The 23,308-nt window shown below is 35.0% G+C and overlaps 1 protein-coding gene across 1 annotated transcript; it reads left to right on the top strand.

The window, feature by feature from the left end:
- The first annotated feature begins 810 nt into the window (after window positions 1-810).
- On the top strand, window positions 811-17,195 carry LOC128202707 (uncharacterized). Its single transcript, XM_052903774.1, is given in 17 exon segments — window positions 811-1,268; window positions 5,385-5,517; window positions 5,833-6,043; window positions 6,897-7,084; window positions 7,462-7,543; window positions 7,687-7,758; window positions 8,126-8,232; window positions 8,333-8,423; window positions 8,619-8,699; window positions 9,074-9,208; window positions 10,253-10,349; window positions 10,518-10,600; window positions 10,919-11,095; window positions 11,315-11,416; window positions 11,526-14,041; window positions 14,043-15,820; window positions 15,971-17,195. Coding segments are annotated over 16 exon segments (5,706 nt in total). The 5' UTR covers window positions 811-1,117; the 3' UTR covers window positions 15,523-15,820; window positions 15,971-17,195.
- The last annotated feature ends 6,113 nt before the right edge of the window (window positions 17,196-23,308 follow it).

The raw sequence follows: 23,308 nt of genomic DNA on the forward strand, positions 1-23,308 counted from the left end.
CATAAATAATAAGTCATCAAATTTCTACCAACTCGACGGGCAGATCTTACAACAAGTCGAGCAAAACCCTTATCTTGGTGTTATGATCACTGAAAACTTGAAATTCTCAAACCACATAAACAACATCTGCAACAAGACCAGCTCCACCCTAGGGTTCATTAGACGAAATCTCAAACACTGTCCTCTATCATGCAGAAAGGCAGCATACGTATCCCTAGTTAGGTCTTCTTTGGAATATTGTTCTACTGTATGGGACCCTTTCCTCCAAAAGGATATCGACAAAATTGAACAGATACAGCGCCGATCTGCGAGATTTATAACCGGCGACTACTCTTCCCGAGATCCAGGCTGTGTGACGAACATGCTGAAGACCCTTGAGTTGCCACCACTACAAGATAGAAGACGAACGTCACGTTTGACCTTCCTCTACAAGATGACCGAGGGAAAGGTGCCAGCTATGCCAGCAAATGCCTATCTGACCCCCATTAGTTGCAAACGCCTGATTAAACCCAGAAATCTTAAAGACTTTGTATCAAACAACCTAGTGCAAAAACACGCAATAAACCACTCAAAGTGTTACAAACATATAAACTGTAAAACTGAACAATTTAGGCAATCGTTCCTACCTAAGACTATCACCGAGTGGAATAACCTGGACCCTTCCATTGTGTGTGCTGATACAGTGAACTGCTTCAGAAGAGCAGTCCAACAGTCTTACTAAGTGTTCTCTCTCCCGCTGCGTACATGCTGAAAGGCTCTGCAGCGTATACATCCAGATCCAGATCCAGATCCAGATCCAGCAAAGGTTACGATCTACGCACACTTCTGGAGAAATGACCCGGAAACTGATGCTTTCTGTCACGGAAAGCTCACGAGAGAGATTCGATTCGAATTTCTTGAGATTGAAACTGAGATTTAAGCTTGCTTAGATATCATCGCTGACCAAACTTTAAATCAAAATACTACTCGCGCCTTTTTTTTTTAATATAATTGTGACTGAATTAAGTTCCTAGAATTATTTATCGCGTTTTCGCTTGTATTGTGAATCGTCATTTGATTTCGCGACTTTATTTAAAAAAAAACAGCAGTATTTGTTTATATTTTCTTTTCTGTCGAGATGCACATCCAGGTCGAGGAGCGTGTGTTTTCTTCCATTGCAGATTCAAGTGGATGTCTTGGTAGTGCGCTTGTGGCAGGTGATTCCAACGTACATCGTATCCAAGCAGCGATTCCAAATTGGTCCACTATTCGATGCCTCCCAGTATCAGGTACACACATTTTTAAAAGGCAAATGGATGTTATTTAAATGATTATGGCGAACTATTTTGCTTCAATATTGCATAAAGATGTTAGTGAATGTATTATGACCCAAATAATCTGCCACAATATACAACTTATAGTCTCCTTCAGTTTTGCAGACGACATATTTCATCAACCCGAAGACCTTATTCCTTATAGTATCCAATTTGCCCTGATATATTTGATGGTTATTACTGTAAACACTATGTTATGCACCAGTAAATTGTAACCCCTCCCCCCCCCCCAGGTCCGGGGGAATACCAGGGATAGCCGGTGAAAAGGGCCATGTTTCTACTTTCCAGGTGGCCCCGCAGGGCCGGGTGACTGCGGTGTTTTTGTCATAGCGCCAAATTAAGCCAAGATTGGGCTTTATGTAGAGTCTCTGAGGTGCGGGGGCATTTGGCCGGGGTTAAACCATCAGTTTGTTCCCGCAGGGCAGGGATTTTACCCGGGGTTGGCTGGACCGAAAGTCAAAGTCCCGGCTATTCCCCTGACCCTGGGGGCCATGGTTACAATATTGACTGGTGAATTAGCGTAGCACTATTATCTCAAGGGTATTCTGTGAGGAAAAGTGGGTCCATGCAGTGTTGGCTTTCAACCCAGAACTGCTCGAACCAACTGAGCTTTCCGGACATGTAGGATTTCGTATCCAAACACTCTCTAATTTTCCCCATATTTACATTTAAGGGTGATTCTGGCACTCGGTTCTTTCTTTTCTGACACCAATAAAGACATCCTTGGAGGTAGTGAAAGTACCCAGTGTGGTGGCTGGACACATGAATACCAGAACAATAGCACAGCCCTCTAACCAATTGGCTAGCTGGGCAGCTGGTTTTTACACATGCACACACACGCATATACACACGCTTCATGCCTTCCACCAATAACCTTTTAGGCTGATCCAGAAATTCTTGCATTTTACTTTTGATATATCAGTATATAAGTAGTCCTGCGAGAAAGAGTGCATCCTGTGTGTGGCTTGAACCCATGATTGCACTAGCATGGCATTCCAGTGATTAATTTTGTGCAAAGGCTTCTCAAGGCTGTTTCACTGGACCATAAATTTTATTTTTCCCAAAATATTCTTATTTTTTGTCCAATTTCATATTTGCAAATTATGTTGATTTATACAAATTGCCGTGAATTTTATAAAAAAAATCTTGACATGACAAACTTGTTCACAGCATAATGTTTGCATAAAGAAGTGATAACATGTCTATTTACCATTAGGCCAGAGTTTTTATATCTTTAGATTTACGGGAGCGCCGTACCTAAATATTGCAAAACCCAAATAAAAATAAAATTCATTTTCGTAGTTTTATTTTTATTTTTTCCGACGAACATTGCTCCAATGTTAAGAAAAAAATAAAATTAGTGTTCTATAACCCATTTCTCAGAACCAACTGGTGTACCAATTGTCATTCATTATCGGTCTTTTTACTGCACAAACCACGTAAACCAGTCGGATATACGCGGGGAAACAGAACAGGTACCCGTTACCATAACAACGTCCTGTCAAAAGTGAAAGTACTTTTTGTCATACCCCTTATTTCTCACAATTTCTGCAGCTATATATAAATGTTTTACTACAAAAACGTTACGATGTTTATGTTTTATTATTTAAATCAAACCGTGGTGAACTTAGAGCGTGTTTATTGTGATTTTTTTTGTAGATTCAGTATGTTGTTCGCGTTTCGTGGAATAATTGCGAAACTTCCAGTCAAAATAAGGAGACAGAAATTCGTGGGTTGTATTGTCTATTAAAAGTCGTTGACGCACGTCGTATATTAACAAGGATGAATAGGATTACAGCGCAAAAATGTATAGCTTCTGACAAACACAAACTGCAAAATGATATCTTGTTCATCATAGTCAAAATGGATATTTTTTCTGAATGTGACTCTGGGGAGCATTGAACACACTGCTTCACGATCACATATTTGAAGAGAAAAACACAAGGTATCGTGATATCCGTAGTTGTAAATTAGTTTAATAATGATTTAGAATTTAAATCGTTATAGAATATTGAAAATGATGTAATAATAACATAGTGTGTGTTTCCGATAAAACAGAAAACAATCTGAACATAAGATATCTGTCAGTCAGTGCAAGAAGTCAAACTTATCCGTTGCTTATTGCCAACGGGCATAGCTGGAATACATATAGCCCGGAATTAACATAACAGGGTTTTCCCATGCCGGTACAAATAAAAGGTGAATTTTGAGCTATTGAAATTCGTGTAACAGTCCAATGACTCTATTGTTTCTAAGTAACATGTGTATATTTCAACGGTTTAATTTTGTTTGTACCGGAGGATTAGGTCGGAAAAACCAGAATAGCTATAATTCCGGGCTACAACTATTAGAAGGATATTTTTCAGGACTGATTCTAAAATCAGTTCTTAGACCTGGTTTTTTGAAACATATAACACTTGTAAAATTTATCTTAATGCTCCCGAATTTTCTTTGGTGAAGTACATAAATGTAGATTTTGACTGTCTGTGTATCCGTAAGCCCTGTCAAACTTTGAAGTGAAGAGGAATTTCCATCAGGGCCTCTACTTTTTTGGTTATATTTTCTATATAAAAACCACATCACGGTAAATTGTCATGGTGCTATTTCGTAAAAGACAGAAAAACACAATTGACCTCCTTATTATACCGTGTCTGAAACTGTGTTCAATGTTTGATTACTTCACAATGGAAAGGATATGCTTATATTGTGGGCAAAAGGTTAGAATTGGCCATTTAAACTTCTTTATTACACTGACATGTTTCATAAAATCCATGGGTTGATAATATATGCACCTCATATGCATAGATGCATTCAAACAAATATATACAATTAATTTCAATGAGCGCTTGAACTCACAGTGTTGAGGTCAATATTTTCAGTCATTAAAAGGATCTTTTAATTATGCTTTTGAAACTTTATGGTGATCTATCACCCTCTTTTCAGCCTATGAAAAAGCTGACACAAGTAAGGTGTGTTTTGTCTTCATGATATAAGAAGATTTAAAAAATAAAAAAAATCGGAGAAAAATCCGTTTTATTTTTATTTATTTCTCCTTTGGGACATTTTATGCATTTTATTTTTATTTTTATTTCCTCCTCCTTACCCAACTTTTTGAAAAATCTCCCGTAAATCTAAAGATAAAAAAACTCTGGCCTTACCCACACACTGTTTATTCCACTCCGCCATTTATTTTGTAGCTTGTTCTTGCTCACACATTTTACACTCCTTGGCCCCAATTAACCTATAAGCTGATTCTGGCATTTTTACCTTTTATTGACACAAGTAAGGAAAACAATTTGGAGGAAATATTGTTTGTTTGAATAATAGCCTTCTTTTGGACTCAAACCCATGGCGGCAGGAACATTAGCACAGTTCTCTAACCTATTGAGCTGGGCTGGTGGTTCTTACCCACACAAGGTACAGACACATGTAGGCCAATATATTGCTAGAAGTAAAAATGTCATATATTGCCTTGTTTCTCAGCCATTTCATCTAAAGGTCCCTGTTAGCTCAAAGTACTTGTTAAAGTGATTGGTGTATACAAAATGTTTTTCTTAAGTTTCTAGTCAAAGACCTTCTTTCTTTTCACTTTTCCTGTTTAAACATCCCACATATCAGTCAAGCTAAACTGAATAATTTTTTTATGTATATGGACAAACAAGAACTCCACACGACCACTTTTTAAACAGTGTATTATGTGAAAAGAAAAGGAAAAATGTTTTTTTATTTAATACCAATTAAATTCCATGCGCCAATCATATCACAAGATATGGTACTGCATATTCCATTCCATATTAATTATTGAATCAAATGTTTCTTGATTGATTTGAACCATCCAATACCAAAATAATATTATTAATGCATCAGTCAATTGTAACCAGGCCCCCCCCCAAGAAATGGTCCTTACCGGGGTTAGGGTTAGCAGTTTGTCCCCACAGGGCTGGGGTTAAACCCGGGATTTGCTGGACCGAGAGTCAAAGTCACCGGTATTCTGGACCCAAAGGGGGGGGGTCGTGGTTAAAGAAAACATAAAAACAAAAGCTACCATTGTTCAGTTTACCTCAATTGTAGGAGCCAAGTTTGTGAATGACAAGAAGGGATTTGTGGCAGTTCTGCAGCTTTCATTGAAGAAGGAGTTTTACCCATGTGTCTATATTCATCTTGGCTCCAATGATGTTCAAGCCAGAGAGGATGTGTTTTATAGGTACACATTAAATATGTTTGATTCTATTACATAAGAAGCAGTCTTTTCAATAAGCTTCGTCAAGGTACCAGTTTTTAAAAACTCCCTTTGGCGCACTCTATTTCTATGACACACATTTTGTCTACTAAGTAACATAACAATTTATGAAATTTTATTTAATCTCCTTTTCCTCAAGTTTTAATGTTATGAAATATGCCTGATTCAAGAAAGTTATGACAAAGTGTTATTACGACTTTATAATGCTTTATTTGAAGAAGTCACTACTTGTTTGCCTTGGCTTTATTAATAGTCTAATAATGTATGTTTATTTCAAAGGAGAGTCACTGAGGTATGTGATAGTATCCACGAGACGAGTCCGGAAACTGAGATTGTTTTATGTTCTATTCTGCCACGAAAAAAGAATGACAGACGAGTATCTTCAACATTAGCGAGAGTCTTCAACAGATGGATCCAGAATGCTAACACCATGCTAATGGACATTTCAGAGGCCATCCCATACATCAGATTCCTTGGATATGGAGCTCAGGTATAAATCAACAAAATAAGTTTATGCAATACAGAAATAAAAGTTGTAGATATTTGGCAAATTTAAGATGGTCCTTATTTATATAGACAGAAATATGTAACTGTAATGCATTTTTATGCCTTTGTGGATATGGGTTGTCATAATGATATTGTTTATTTCATTGGTATACATATATCATTATTATAAGTCACGTGACCTGCCCATGTTAATTTCTCATATTCCCATCATGGGCAATTTCGTACTGTCACACACTGACAGTATCGTTTTGACCGGTTGACATGATACTGTCACATAGCACGCACGTATTAAAATAGGCATTTTTTGGTTTCCCAAGTCTGAGGTGGTAAGCACTTATTAAAATGTATTGTGAATCTGGTTACAACCGGTGTTTGCCTTATTTCTAAACAACATTTGCAACAAAATGACAGCTAAAGTAAACAAACAATAATTACAGAATAAATTGATTAAACTTGAAAGTTGTGTTATGGTAAAAATCTTATATATCATGTATATAAATGTAACTGTGTTCGGTATAATAAAATAAATATTGCATGGCTTCCAGTGTGACAGTACATATTGTCAACATTCGGGTAAATACTGTTACCCTCGGCTTCTCCTCGGGTAACAGTATTTCCCTCATGTTAACAATATGTACTGTCACACTGGAAGGCATGCAATATTTATATAATATTCACCAACTTTTTCAAAAACAGTATATGAGCAATATCATTATTTTTGTTTCTGTATCTCGGTTAACAAGATAGTATATTAAAGATAGCAAAGATGAAGACTTAATATTCCAATGATTGAAAAGTTTGTTAAACCATGCATTCTGTTTTTATATACAATTAAGGAATGTGCTGATGTGTTGGGTCGTGATGGACTTCATCTGAGTCGTGTTGGTGGTAGACATTGTAGTCAGGTGATTGAGGAGGATGTGTATTCCTGGAGTGAAATAGCCTATCAGCAGGATGTACATTGGAATGAAGACATACGCCAACCACATTCAGCAGAGATTGATGCATCAAGCTTTGACCAGTGGTATTTGTTTCAAATATATTTCAATTCAGCTGAGTTAATTAGTTTTTTGCCTGTGTAAAATATCTGAATATTGTCATTACCTCAGTGTTGTTTAAGGGTATAAGATGAACATGTCGTGTTGATGAATTAACATGAAATATTTTACAATGATAAGAATTATATTAAATGTTGGCATTGTTCGATACTGTCTCACTTAATTGCTTGTTGTATGATGCAAGGTTAAGTATGACTCTTGTTCGGTTTGTAATAAGTTAGTCAGTTAAAAGAAGGATGTCCATTTAATTATAGTTCATATGGTGTTCCTAACTCCCTACGTCTGAGATATTAAAAACAATATTTTCCTGGTGCCTTATTTTTAGCTCTGACTATTTTCAAAGCCTGGCAGCTGCTGTTGAACCAGTCAGTGACCAGAATGTCCAGGCCAGCAAGCAGCCTCTGTACTCGGAAATAGTCCGTTTGGTAAATACAACACTTGCTCTAAATGGATGGCATTTGCTAGATCAATAGTTATAATTTATCAAAAGCATTGAATTCTCTGATAAAACAGATGAACTGAACTTCATATTATGACCGCAAAAGGAACATTTGTTTTATTCTTACAGCCAGCAGCTGAAGTTCCAGATGTTACCTCAGTGCAGCATAATGTGAAGTTACCAAGGCGCAATGTATTGAAGGTCTCTGTTATGTTTGTTTTGTACTTGAAATATATATTATAACATAATTATTTAATAAATATAGGTAATAGTGCAAAAAAAACTTATGTCAATCTGAGATTCCTGTGCTGGTGTTCTTTTTGAAAGCCTGTTAAGCTGTTTCAGATGGGCAATGCAACAATTTTAATAAAATTTAATGAGCATTTACATAACTTAACTTAAATACATTCATTGATGAAAACATTTAAAGCATGTCTGTTTATTGTCTACCTTTGGTAGGGACAAGGGTTAAACAATCTGAAATATTTCCATATTTTGCTATATTTTTATATATCCTGATTGACTTATACCCAGAAGGTAGCCCACGTTTTTTGCCATTAATATTTAGGTTGATGAATGTGCTAGATCAGCCAGACCATGTAACCACAGATCAAACAAACATCGAAGGGCAAGGCGAAGAAAATTTACGCAACACAGACAGCTGAAAGTTCAAAGGTAAATGAAATATATTTGCTGATGTTAAAGCTTCTGTTTAATTTACTTGTCAAATCAATTAATTGATGTTACAATTATGTTTCCACATGTATATTTGTAGATCTGAGCAGTATAAAGATCACGTTGAAATTCCGTTGACATCTGATGTAACGGTAAAGGTGAAGGCAGACAATGTACATAGCATCTGGATGGTAAGTTACAATATTCCTGTAGTGATGTAGTTTCTTCAAAAAAGATTAAAATCAACATAACTATCAAAGTTAATCCTAATCATTTTCTGAGCCATAACAATGTCCTAGTGTTGTGATGTGTTCTTGAAATAGAGAGAAGAAACACTTTTGATGGTGGTTATGGATAATAAATGCTTTGATATCTTGCATATTTAGTGCCCGAAAGAAGACGCCATTACCACAAAGAAGCGCCTACCTGTCTGCTCTACAATGACTGGAGTTAAGAAGATAAACAAGGTAAGAACATGCTACATGAAATTGCAATTTGTAACAAATTGCAGCATCATTTAAATTAAATACAATTCAGTTTTCCAATAATTTAATAAGAAAAGGGTAGGCAAATGCAAAACCAATGCCTTTGTTAATCTATGAGGATTTCATTCCCAGCTTCATTTAGTAAAACCAGAGTTATAGCCCTTGTGTTTGCATTATTATTATTATCATATTTTTTTTTCTATTTATTTCTAAGAATGTTTTGGTTTATGCTTTGATGCTTTCTGTTGAAATGTTTTAACGTGCAATATTACGAAAAGTGTCGAAGTGAATTGTAAAAACCTCATTTTATAACTTAAAGCAAGAAATATTGAATGCATTGTGTCCGTTAACTGTAGCAGACATGGTTTGACTGCCCCCTATGCCCAGTGAAGTGTTCTAGAGAAGATTTCCTACTGGACCATTTCTGTCGACGCCATGTACCTGGAGGGACCAAATACAAGAAGAACACTGACAATTCTTTCTGTCATCGGGTATGTTAGATATTTACTGAGTAGTACGGTAAACAAGTTTTTTTTATATCAGTGAATGAGTTTTACCTCTTAGTTTATAATTATACATTGTATAATAAATTTTTCATAGTCCTTGGCATCTTCATTTCTTACATGACTACTTTGTAAGTTTTAATAAGGTGGCTATGATTAAATTGGTATATTTTGATCCCCCACCCCCTTTTTGGAAATTTCCCCCTGGCCCCTTAAATTTATTGACTGATATAAAAATGCTCAACACGGGTCTAACCATCTTGCATATTTGTCAGGTATTGGAAACAGCTTAAATTGATACCAGCTGGTGTTGATGTAAACATTTACATGTAAAAAGGGAGGATTGTTACATTGTGTTATGCAATAAGACAGAGCATGAACACATATCCAAATGTGATACAGTCATTTATAAAAAACACACAACCCAAACCACTATTTAAAACAAGAATTTGATGAAAATGTGGCAATAAATTTATATTGGCGTAAGATACATTGGATTGTCTACTTTCTCTGTGACATTCCCCCCATCCCCAGTGAAAGATATGTTTATAATTGTATATATGCATTAGTTTTGTTTATTTACTGAATCTTAATGCTCATTAGATAATCAATGATTCTTGCTTGTCAATAATTGTCAATTCATTGTAATGTTAATCAAATTTAATTGAATTAATGCCAAAAATGACAGATTTATATGTAATATTCATTATGTGCTTTCTGTCTAATAAAAGAAATTTATCAGTAAAACAAAATGGTTATTTACACTGTTCTGAAATTTTAGTCAGTTTTAATGTCAAAACCATACTTTAGTGCAAACAGGGTCCAGGAACTCAAAGTATAAATTTATGATATCCTTTCTGAAATGACATTTATCTTGCTTGTTCAGTGAAATAAATTACAATATTACATTGAAAAACAAAACAAGCATCATCTATATATAATGAACTTCCCATTAGGGTAATTTTAATGTTTAAATAATAAAAAGGGATATTAATGTTTAATGAAATTATTTTATTACAATTTACGAACAAGAAATCAACGAAGAGCAGCAGAAGTCAGCCAAACTCGAAGAGCACCATTTCAACATCCAGCCTGAACCCTGTAGAAAAAACTTCACCTCCCCATCAAGGTTTAATTTCTTTCTTGGGTACTAAATCAAACATTGTTTATACAATTTTTTCATGTTATTCATGCTTCTTTTTGTCAACACTTACTTATCAACTTAATATCTGTGTAAAAATAAAAGTTATTAAGGCTCAAGTGTACATGAATTCAGAAATTTGTGATTTTCTTACAGATGAATTGGATATCGCAGATCACGCCGATTTCTCCAAATTAAAATTACTTTTATCAAATGATGTTGAGCAAAATCCTGGACCTGTGAGTTATAAAATATGTTAACAAGAAAATAATGAAGAGATCAAAATTTATGAAATATAAAGTTACTATTATTAAGTTAAGTGCCAACCTTCATCTTCTGCATGTTATCCTAAAGTTTGTTTATGACATTTAAAAAAATAAAACAGTTTAAACAGTGGTCTTGCTTTAATGACTAATATTAAGAAACATGCAATATAACAGATAAATTTGTAATAAAAATTTTGCATTTTCTATGGTCTGAATGAAGGTAATAATTCAGAAAAAGATTAAATGATTTATTTACCATATAAAGAAATTTCTTCTGTTTTTGTCCCCAAGACCTATCACTGTGAATGGAATAATTGTGGATTCATCGGGCTAACAAAAACTAGAATGGGACAACACCTGCGACAACATGGACGAGAAGAGGAATGCAAATGGGCGCAATGCAATGGATTTCAGCGAACGAGCTACGAAGACCTGGAGTTACACATTATACACGACCACTTCTTTGATGTATGGTGCAAAAAAGATATTGTAATGTTTAACTTTTTTGCATGTTTATAACACTAAATAGAAAATTAAAAATGTAATGACAGGGTTTATCAATAGCCATGATGATCTCCTTAACCTACTGAGCAATAATAAATTAGCTGTGGCATTCCCTTGTGTTCATGTATGACACTGTTAAACATCTTTCTGTCAATTTTATTTCCCAAATGATTTTTTATTTAGGACAGAATCACCTTTCCTTCCCTAGATGATTGGCTGGAATATCTCCCAGAAAAAAGAATCGACCCAGAAACCACTGATTTACGCTTCTGTCCAAAACACCTGGTAAGACCTTTTCAATAGTTTCCATATTTGAACTCAATGTGGAAATAAAGGAGTCTTTTTCAGCAATATTTCACTCACAAATATGAGAAATATTCAATGCCTTTTACAGAGAAGCAAGCTGAAGTTGTTACTGTTTGATGAGGACTACCTGGACATGCCGACAAACAAATCCTACACAATGAGCGACCACCTGTGTACACTGGATTTTGAAAGTAATCATTATACTAAAAATTTCTTAAATATTGAGAAAAAATTTATTGAAAAAAGACTTTTGTTAGGTGAAGACTGGTCAGATTATAATGGTAAATTTGAGGAAAATGACACTGATTCACTTTTAAGTCCAGATCCAAAAGTCCGCAAGCACAGGCAGTTCCATGGTGGAAAATATCAATTCCACTTTGTCCAAACTTCACGTCCTGAATTAAGTTCAAATTCTCATTCTGGAACTAAGTTAAAGCCTGTAAAAAGAAAAGCTTCCTGTACATTTCCAAATGAATGGTCAAATATCTTGCTGACAAATTTACAATTCTGTTCTCATGCCATAACTATGCAGAACTTATTTCTGAATTTGATTTTAGAAGAAGGAATTGTTGATTGCAAAAAACTAAGTTTTCTTAAGTTAGAATATGACACTGCTCTATTAGCATCAGCCAAAACCTGCACCAAAGGTGTTTTTGTTTGTCATGTATTTAAAATCATTGTAGACAATGCTGAATATCTGTACATCCGCTATGTTGAGTCTGGAGTGTATGCTGGCCTAATGGAACAGAAATATTTGCAAGAAATCAAAGATACATTTCATTACACTGACAATAATATGTTTTTGCATAATACATTAACAGTGGAAGATATACAGAACATGGAATCTGATCATATAAAAGATAAAAAGGAACAGCCGAATACATATAAGCCCAGCAGCAGACTTAATGATTTCTTTAAGCAAAAATTCATTCCAGGTATTGCTGATACAAGACAAATGAAGGACACTGATAATATTAATTGTTTATCCTTTGCAGTATCAATTTTGCCCTTTTCTTCAACCTCAACTGCCAAGTTTATGGATGCTTGTACTGCAGGAAAGGAAGACCGTCTTCAAGCTTTGCTTTTAGATTTTAGGCACTCAAAATTGGAACAGGTTCCTCGAAACTCGAGGGAAATATTTCAGCAGCAATATGAAGGAGAAGAAACCCTTTTAAGTCAGTCAAAGGCATTAAATTGTTTACCAGGTGACGTCAAAAGAAAAACCGAACTATTCAAAGGTGATCCAAAATTTGCATCCAACTTCATAAACAAGAAAAAAACTCGACTCAGAACATCACTTAGATATCTTACTTTCAGTCTCTTTCTGCAGAATGAAATTAATACAATTTTCACTAAGTATAGAACATATTACCCAGATTTAAATGCGGTTCAATGTGAGGTTTTAGAAATTCCTGCACTAGAGAGGCCATCTAAGAAGAGGAAAAGCACAGCCTCTGTGAAGGTGACAAAAGATGTGGAGCCATTGAGTGTTATGCAGGAATCAAAAAAATCTATGTATGAACAATTTTCTATTGATTTAATAGAGGATGGAAAGATATATATTCAGGTAGCTGAGGAAGACACCATGATATGTTGTATGAATGATTATAATGATTCTGGTTCTTTAAGAAAAGAAGTGTATGTTTATACCACTTGGCTAAAGCAAGAATCTGGAGACTACTTCCATTGTACCTGCAGTATATATAGAACTTTATTTGATATAGCTCATAGCCAAACTCTAAATTATTCAAACAGGAATAGCTGCATGCACTGTACATTCCTTAAGTGTATTGTTCTTCCAAATCTACAGATAGATGAAAGGGCTACAGAAACCAAAACCCGTAAATTTGTTCAGGAGGGAAAGCAGTGTGCTGGCAAGGATTTGATTGAATTAAGTGACTTTAATGGTACACGGAAATTTTCAGTTTTGGCAGAAGGAGAGACTAAACCTGTTTTTTTATCACTGAGTCACAACAAGGCCAAAGCAAATTATACTGTGACCTGTCACAATGGCGAGTGTCAATCAAAGAAGGGACAGAGACGATATTTAAATAACTTGAATTCTTCAAATCTTTGCAGACATTTATTTGTGCTGAAACATAATCCAGAATCCTGGATTGATTTGCATGAAAGAAATGCCACTAATGAAACTTTTTTAGATGACCAGCTACTAAATGATGAAACAAATGATGATGCTGGTGATGGTGATCCTGTTGATACTAATGACAATTTTGATCCTGAAACAGGTCTATGGAAGTATAAGTGTGAGAGCAGCCATCCAGCAGCAGCTAGAGAGAGTGATATGTTGAGGCGTAACATCATCAAACGTGACGGATGGAATGATTTGACCTTAAGTAGGCAGGCTGATGGTTCATTGAAGGGTCCCAATTTCTATCCAGATATGCCAGACAATACATGCTGCTGTGGATCTGGATGGTTGAAGCGAGATGATGATCCAGATTACTCTGAAAACGGGAAATTGATTCCTTTAGGTCTAGTTCTTACAGTTTACACACAGTTTGCGCCTGTGCAGTGTGATGTTTACAAAAGAGTCTGTTACAACCCGATAGACGACAGTCGCTGTGAACTTGCATGGAATGAAGGAATCATCAGTAATGAAAACTGGTTGCACTTTTTCAGCATACTGTCAGATGAAGGATGAACTCTACAGAACTCGTGACCCAAAGGCCAAGTTTATGGATGCAACAGTTTTTTTAAAATGGTGGTTTAGCTGGGCAGCTAATATGAACATTGATTTCAGACAACCATGTGACATTTGTAGGTATGAGCCTAATAGACTGTGCTGTGATGGAACCAGAGTAGGCGTAGGTTTTCGTCATTCAAATTTCACAGAAATAAGTACACCTGATAGTTCTTTACAGACACAGCAAACATTGCATCGACGGATGGACAGATGTTACCTGAAGAATAAGCCTGGAGTTGAAAAGAGACAGATGATCGCTTATCGTGAAGCATTGGATAATATAGCCCGAACTACAGTTGCAGAATTTGAACCGTTAGATATTCCAGAAAATAATGATAGAATTAATTTACTTATGCAGGCTCTACCTGAGGAGGCTCATCAATCATTCCAGCGATTTACTCGAGGGATGTCAGAATTTGAAAGAGTAGCTTATGCATCTGTCCTTAAGATGTTGGCTACAACAGCATCTGTGACAAGCATTTTGTCACCAGAATATGCACTTTTCTTGCAGGAATTTCTAACTAATGAAAATCTTTCAGATTTTGAGTTTAACAGACAGATGTATGAGATGAGATCATTTGCTCCAGAAATACGGGACTTGATTGCAGAATCGATGTTGAACAATAACAACATTCTACCTGATGACATTAAACTTTTTCTAGTTCATCTTACTAATGAGTCTCTAAACTTACCAGTTTATGCCCCAGAGGATGCTACTTTTCAATTCGGAACATACAACCCTGAGAAGCTGGGCCGGGCTTATTACTTCAATGAACATGGTGTTAAACTGAGGAATGTACGCAAATTTCAGATAGATGAGGACCGAGCAGGCAGAAACAATGACCATGATGATGAAGCTATGGACTTTGAGCGATGCAGAAAGATTTACTCAAAAATACAACAATCAGCACCCGGCACATCTAACTTGTTTCTTTGGTTTTGTCCAGATCACGGTCATTGCTATGGATTCCACATGACAGTGGCTGAAGGCAGAAAAGATCCATCAGCTTCATTATACTCTCATCTAGCCAAACCTCCACAAGCAGTGTTTTATGACTTTGCCTGTAACTTACAGGAATATTGCCTCAACAGAGACAGTGGGTACTACAAGAATGTTAGATTTTTTCACGATATTTTTCATGGTTATTCACACAAATGCTCTACTTCTTTTAGAAGCTCTCGACTTCAAGGATTTGAAAGTGTGAACTCAGAAATCTGCGAACAGTTCAACAGCTTCATCCAGATTCTGAAGAAATCAGCAAGACAAATGACACAATCTCATTTCTGTTTCTATCTTCAGTTCTTTATTCATGAGTGGAACAGGAGAAAAAGAGTTGCTTACAAGAGGAAAATCAGCACTGCACTAGCTGGGCTTTTATGAAATGTATAACAACTTTGATTTTCAGAGAGCTGTGCATCATAAAATGATCAAATGAACTATGTTTAATTTATATTTCATTCACTTCTTATATATATTTGTTTGACTTTCTCATTTGCGTATACTTTTGACTAGTAATTATCACTGCATCTGCAATTGTTTTCGGTTTCTGCTGTGTTTGTTAGTATGTTTCAGTTTGAGCGAACAGACTCCAACTTTGGCTTCCAGCTTTGCTGTTGAGAAAGGTCAACAAGTTCCACCAGAAGTTCCACCAGAAATACATCACGTCTTTGATTTTAATGTATGTTAATAATTATTTACATGGTTGTAAACTAAAAGTTCAAAGCATAAATATCTTATATATATATATAATTACATAAAGAAAAATGTTGATTGTTTATAAAGCTATGAATTAATATGTTTGTTATAGAAATTCATATCCCTCTTTCAGGTTTGAGGCAGATTTTCCACAGCGTCTTCATCCAATCTACTTGTGTCGGCATGTGCAACTACTTAATCTGAAGGCTTGGAGGGAATTGTAGCTCAGTGCTTCATCCTTTATGTGGATAAACAAAAGGGAACCAGAAGGATCGATCTAAAGACATTCTTTTCATAAATCTGTTGGTGTCAAACAATATAATTTTGATTGATCAGTCTTCTTAGTGCCTGTAGTGAACAGTATGTATTGTATTATATGTAGTATAATAATCAATTAAGTGTTGATAAATGTCTTACAATTATCGTATAACCCTTTATATCAAGTTTTGTTATAACATTTGTGGATTTTAAAAGATAAGGCAGAGACTATGTTTACACTGTAAATGTTCAACTGGTGAATTCCATTATTTGTTGCAATATCTAGATTTTGATAATGTAAGGAATGATTTCTGATTAAAGTATTACAATAGGAATCCAATCTCTGTTATGCTTAAAGATGCACTTTTACTCCCAAATTAGATATTCCACAGTTTATATAATTGTTTTTTATATAAAAAATAAGATTCTTATGAAGGATACAGAGTTGAATTTGAAAGAAGGTTGCAGGAAACATAAAGATCATAATCAATCTTTTAGCACTCACCAATCATTTAATATTTTTAATTTTAGGAATTAAATACACAGTTACAATATTGTTATCAGGAATCAATATTTTCCATAAATGCATTATTTAGTAAGTAGTTAAAGGTTTATCAGTCGAAATGTATGTTTCATACATGTGTATATTTTGATTTTGAATAAGAGTCACTTGAAAGATTTAGCTAAAAATGTTAGAAGAAGAAACTGAAATTGCCCAATTCTGTACAAATAATTAAGGTCATACATTCGCTTATACACATTTTATCAATGTGAAATGTTAACTTAAATTGTTTCTTAAGTATGATATAACAATCTATATTGCATAAGTAATTGAAGATATTGTTAAATACCACTTGTATGTGTACATGCTGGGTACCCCTTGCACATAATGAAAGCTAGGTATGAATAATATACGATTTTAAAATAATTGCAGTAAAAGACGGCAGTAAACTGAATGGAAGCTGTACACACACTTATAAGTACACATTCACGTGCTGTTTCACAACATCTCATGTAACTACTGAGAACACATGTTTACAGTACATATATTACACTGTTTTATTTGGACTCATTTTATAAAAAAAAAACATTTAATTCCTGTTTTGTTATTATTTGTTATAAATCAAATGCTTGAAGTCATGTTTTATGATCTTATAATAAAATTTTATTACGGGTCTAGTTGTTCGTTGTAGCATTGTTGAGTGAACGTCTCTGATTTTGCCTCATAATTAATGAATTTCACACGAACATGTGTATGGAACCTTCTGTAATGTTTGTGATGTATGAGATTTGCTGTTTGGAGACTTTCAGACGGAATTCTTTCCTTAGAATTAGAATGTACCATTGTTTATTATCGCAATGTCTGTTAACATTGCCAGCAAAGCACAATAGTAGAATATGGAGTCGTGCAAAGAAACTGGAGCAAGTAAATGAAATGCTAATTATTACAAACAAACTTTCAGTCGTTTATGGAACAAAATGTAATAAATGCCTCATTGGCCAAAGTCAAAAGCTAATACACAAAAAGGTAAAAGGTAAGCCTGATAGATACTTTTTATTCCTCCATGAAATGAAGAGCAAAACATTGATATATATACTAATAATGACACATATTATGAATTACATTTAACACAATAATATTCAAACAATACGAGTAAACCAAACATGCATATTATGTACACAAGTAGACAAACAGAATAAAATATCAAGTGTTCTCGAAAGATAACAAAATTAAGCATTGGTAAGAAATATTTAGATTTAGAGCAGCCCTCTATTCCTAGGTATAATTACACACATGAATGCAAAGCTAGTACGAAAAACGAAATAACTAGGAAAGCAAAGAGTGATTTTACAATATAACTAATTCTGGATCAACTTAATTCAACAAGTTATTGACACAAGCTACATATGATTTTAGCAAGGTACAAATTCTGAAAATTGATATCCCAATGTCCGTTTTGATCAGTCTGTTCCCTCGAGAGATTGTTTTGAAACTTACCATAGGGAGGTAGATCTAGGGTTTGCTGACCCTTAAAGTCACGCAAATCACTTCGATCCGAGTAAACTTCCCGCTTTGCGGTAGATTTGGCATATTTGACTAACTCCTTTTTTATTAAACTAGACCCTCGATCAGATAAAGTAATGGCTGTGGTCATGCTTGAAGGTCAATATAACTTGACCATGACAACATTCGTGACCTTGACCAACTTCCATATTTATGTTAAATATCCCACGTTAAAAAAAATCAGACTTCGATCCAAGTGTATATTTTGTACTAACTAAATTCTGCTGGTTGGTAATTTGTTCACCTATAAGGTTTGCACTGTTCAAATATGGCCATTTTGATCTCAAGACTTGTGGACGGACGCACACTCTTGATCCGTGTCATCTCAGGTGCCGCCGCTTTAAAATATTGAGAAAAAGGTGTTTTTTACGTCTTGTGTCGGTATAATTGACATACACGGCAAAGTCCCGATAACGGTTTTTACCTTTTATGGCCAATTTGAGGGATAAGCACACGAATTAAATGTGCTAAAGTATGGTCTTACAAGATGCTTCGAATGGTAGATTGCTAAAAGTCGTGAACACCCGGATCGTGCAGAAAAGGTTCAAGAGCGGGTTCTAAAACCTGGCCAATAAACGGGGGAATGGGCATTTTGGAAATGTATCGTTTAACTCATAAAGAAGTTTAAGGCTAATCAGTCATATGCTATCGGAATGGTTACAGCAATAACAACTGAGTGAGGGCTATCCGCTTTTCCTAGGCACCAGCTAAAGAGTAGAAACGGTTTAAACCGATGTACCATCTCGGTGCGTATTCAAGAGCGGTTAAGAACACATTGGACAAAAGATGAAAGCCCAAATAGGCCTTAAATGCTATAATATTTGGCATTTTCTCTGAGAAAAAACAACATCATGTTACAAAAACGTTCATGTCTGCTTAATTGAAGTGCGGTCGTCCGTCTGTACGAGTAAAATAGGCTTTCAACGCTGACTGCGGCTGATGAAAACCCTTTTTTGTAATATTGTTCACTATTTTACACCTGGATTTGGACAAACTGCCAGGTCTTAATAGATATGATAATCCAATGCCGACAGAAAGGTCATTTGGACGCTAGAAAATCCGCCGTTATGGATTTTGCAGAAAAAAGTGCAATGAGTTTTACCATGAATGCCACTTTCTCTTGGAGTAACAACTGCTACCGGGAACCGGGTTATACACATTTACCGGAAATTCTCTGTATTTTTCGGTGTCAAAAAAGATCATGAAAATCTGTTTTATTCTGTTCTGCTGGAAATTTCAATGAAAAGGCTGTGGTCGGTCAAGCAAAGATTATACAAAGTATAATTCCACGTTAGATCGACCCTCAGCGTACTCGCATGATGAATTGGCCGACAGAATTATAAAATGAGGTTCTGTATACACAACTTTTCACAAAGTTACATTACATTACCTTATTTTTTAAATAAAATATTCTATTAGTCTATGATTTGCAAATTGTTATTTGTCAGTCAAATTTGTACCTATAAGTAAAAACGTTCGACTGCCAAATTCATGTAGCCATAGGTACAATATTGTTTTCTTACATTGAAACGGGGGTTTAAGTTGAATGCCATTTTATCACTTTTATAGATAAAGGCAGCAATTCGTATGCAGAAACTGTAGTGTCATTTCAGAAATTATGTCATCGACATTGTGTTTAAGCTCTGTGCTTACCTCTCTTCTTCTTTCAATAAAGTGTGTCACCAATTAATAGGTATCACTGCACTGTTTAATTGTCACTGAGGGGATTGAATTTCATAAAAATGGAAATATTTTTTTGATATTGTCACTTTCTCAAACAATGAAATATCATATTCAAATGATATTCTCAAAATTCACTTCTTTCACAAGGTGAAACATCATGCAACATGATATTGAAATAAACATTTTTCTTTTACTATATCCACAAAAAGATGGCTATAAAATGACTTAATGTACATTCTATATGAAAGTGATTTTATTAAGGAAATTGCACCGATGATATTGTGTCCCAGCCCTGTACATACTAAAGTTCAATATAATGCGAGAACAGGAAAATTTTCGAAAAATTATCTTTTATATGTGCACTGTTTGAGATGATCAGATATCTGTTTTATTTCATGGAAATATCTTTTTAAAGCATTGGAAAGCACTCGCTGTTATATACAATGTAGATATGAAAAAACCTCATGGTATACCTTTTCAGGTTCAGTGGGAATCTAAATATGACTATAAAAATCCCTCAACTACTCAATGATCAGCCAAATTCAAACATACCGTAACATGTTCAGTATTTTATTCAATAATATAACATAGTACATTATAATAATTTTTCACAGGTCTATCTATGGCACAATGATGGTTAATGATTACAGAATAACCTAGAACTTAAAAAGAACATATAAAACAAGTTTGATGCTAAAATCACTAATGTTTCTCTTAAAGCTACACTCTCACAGATTTAATGTTTTTACAACTTAATGAAAGTTTCAAGTTACATAAAACATGAAAATCGATAGGAGATAAATGCAGTACTATAAATAAAATATGTATTAAAAATAATACATATTTTTAATACAAAGACACAAATTAAAGAAAGCAGACTGTCAGGCCATGATAAAGATTTGTGGAGACATAACCTCAAAGGCATACAAAGACATAAGACTGTGAGATGCCTTGTTAGTACATTTCAATGATTAAGAATGGATCATTAGTTCCACTAACTCTGACAGAATTTACTTCATATCATCTAACTACTACATAAAATATCAGAGGTCAAATTCTTAGGCAATACTAGCAAGTGCATACGTGCAAAGACACATAGATCATAATATATCCACATTAAACACATTTTTTAAAGATGCACTCTTACTCCAAAAAGGTTTACCACTACTAATACTATTGTTTTAATATTGCGAAAAGAATAAATGAATGTTGAAAGCAATGGTTCTCATGAAGGATACCGATTTTGATTTGAAAGAAATGTGCATAAAACATGGTGTATCTACCTTATGAGACTATTAAAGTAGATCACAGTAAATCTTTTAGCATTCATCAATCATTAAATATTTTTGCGTTTTCTGTTATTAAATACAGGGTTACAAACTTGCTACCAGTAATAAATATGTTCCATCAATGCATTATTTAGTAAGTAGTTAAAGGTTTATCACTCAAAATATATGTTTGTTATACATATGTATGCATTGATTTTGAATAAGAGTGTCACTTTAACAATTAATTTGATTTAAAAATTACCTGACAAGAATTAGGAGCTTAAGAATATGGAATTTAAAAAAATAATAAAGCAATACTTTTCATAAAATTAAAAGGCAGCAACAACAGTCACAGTATGTTTTAGCATATGCTATTTAAAACAATCTCTCAATATGGTCCAACTCGTACCCTACACATAAAAAGTACAAGTTGTATTTAAAGATAAATTCATGGTAAGTAAACAGCTACAAATTTAAAAGAAGTGACACTCTTATTCAAATTAACATTTTCTGTTTTTTTTTAACAATGTATCTTCTTACATTATGATGTAATATGTGCTTGTCAAAAGCAATAGAAAAATCAATTTAAAAAGTAAACAAGAATCGTGATGTGACAATATTTGTTTTGTTAAGGATTGGCAGAAGAAGTTCAGTTTCAACTGCTGTCTTCTATTTTTATAACAGTGACCTAGATCCTATGCGCCCAAAACACAATCTCATGAAAGTTCTCAATAAACTCTTCCTATATATCAAGTTTGGTCACAGTATATCAACCATAACTTAGGTTATTCAGTACCAAAAAGTAATATTTTTTCAGTAACAGTGACATTGACCCTAAGGGGCCCAAGGCATTCGAATGAAAGCTCTCCATTAACTTGTCATATATACCAAGTTTGGTCACACATTGTCACCCCTTACTTATTCAGTACAAACTATAATTGTACTTTTCAGCAATACTGACTTTGACCTAGATCATAACCCAAAACACAATAAACAAGAGCTGTCACAGTATGTGACGAATGCCCCCGAATGTGACATTGACCTACGAACAAGGCCAGTACATGAAAAGTTGATCTTGCCTTTATGTGTCAAATACATATGGCAAGTTATTTTAAATTTCCTCTGAACATAAAAAAATACCACCCATACTTGACAACCTACACTGTTATGTCCTTATATTCAGAATTCCCTTGTGAATAAACACTTAGTGTATCTTTCACCTTAGAGGTAGGGACATGGGTCTTGCACAGGACACGTCGTCTTCGTATGTGGAATACATGTAGCAAGTTATTTTAAAATCTGTCTTTACAAGGGAAAGTTACAGCCCGGACACGACAACCTATACCCTATGTCCTTGTATGCAGCACTCCATTGTAAATAAACACTAAGTGTGACCTTGACCTTTGAGGTAGGGACACGGGTCTTGCACGCGACACATCGTCTTGGTATGTGGAACATGTGTGGCAAGTTATTTTAAAATCTGTCCATACAAGACAAAGTAACAGCCCGGACACGACAACCTATACTCTATGTCCTTATATGCAGCACTCCATTGTGAATAAACACTAAGTGTGACCTTGACCTTTGAGGTAGGGACACGGGTTTTGCACGCGACACGTCGTCTTGGTATGTGGAACACATTTGGCAAGTTATTTTAAAATCTGTCCATACAAGGGAAAGTTACAGCCCGGACACAACAACCTATACTCTATGTCCTTATATGCAGCACTCCATTGTGAATAAACACTAAGTGTGGCCTTGACCTTTGAGGTAGGGACACGGGTCTTGCACGCGACACGTCGTCTTGGTATGTGGTACACATGTGGCAAGTTATTTTAAAATCTGTCCATACAAGAGAAAGTTACAGCCCGGACACGACAACCTATACTCTATGCTTATATGCAGCACTCTATGGTGAATAAACACTAAGTGTGACCTTGACCTTTGAGGTAGGGACACGGGTTTTGCACGCGACACGTTGTCTTGGTATGTGGTACACATGTGGCAAGTTATTTTAAAATCTGTCCATACAAGAGAAAGTTACAGCCCGGACACGACAACCTATACTCTATGTCCTTATATGCAGCACTCCATTGTGAATAAACACTAAGTGTGACCTTGACCTTTGAGGTAGGGACACGGGTCTCTACACGTCGTCTTGGTATGTGGAACACATTTGGCAAGTTATTTTAAAATC

Source organism: Mya arenaria, chromosome 9 (assembly GCF_026914265.1).
Source record: "Mya arenaria isolate MELC-2E11 chromosome 9, ASM2691426v1".
NCBI lineage: Eukaryota > Metazoa > Mollusca > Bivalvia > Myida > Myidae > Mya > Mya arenaria.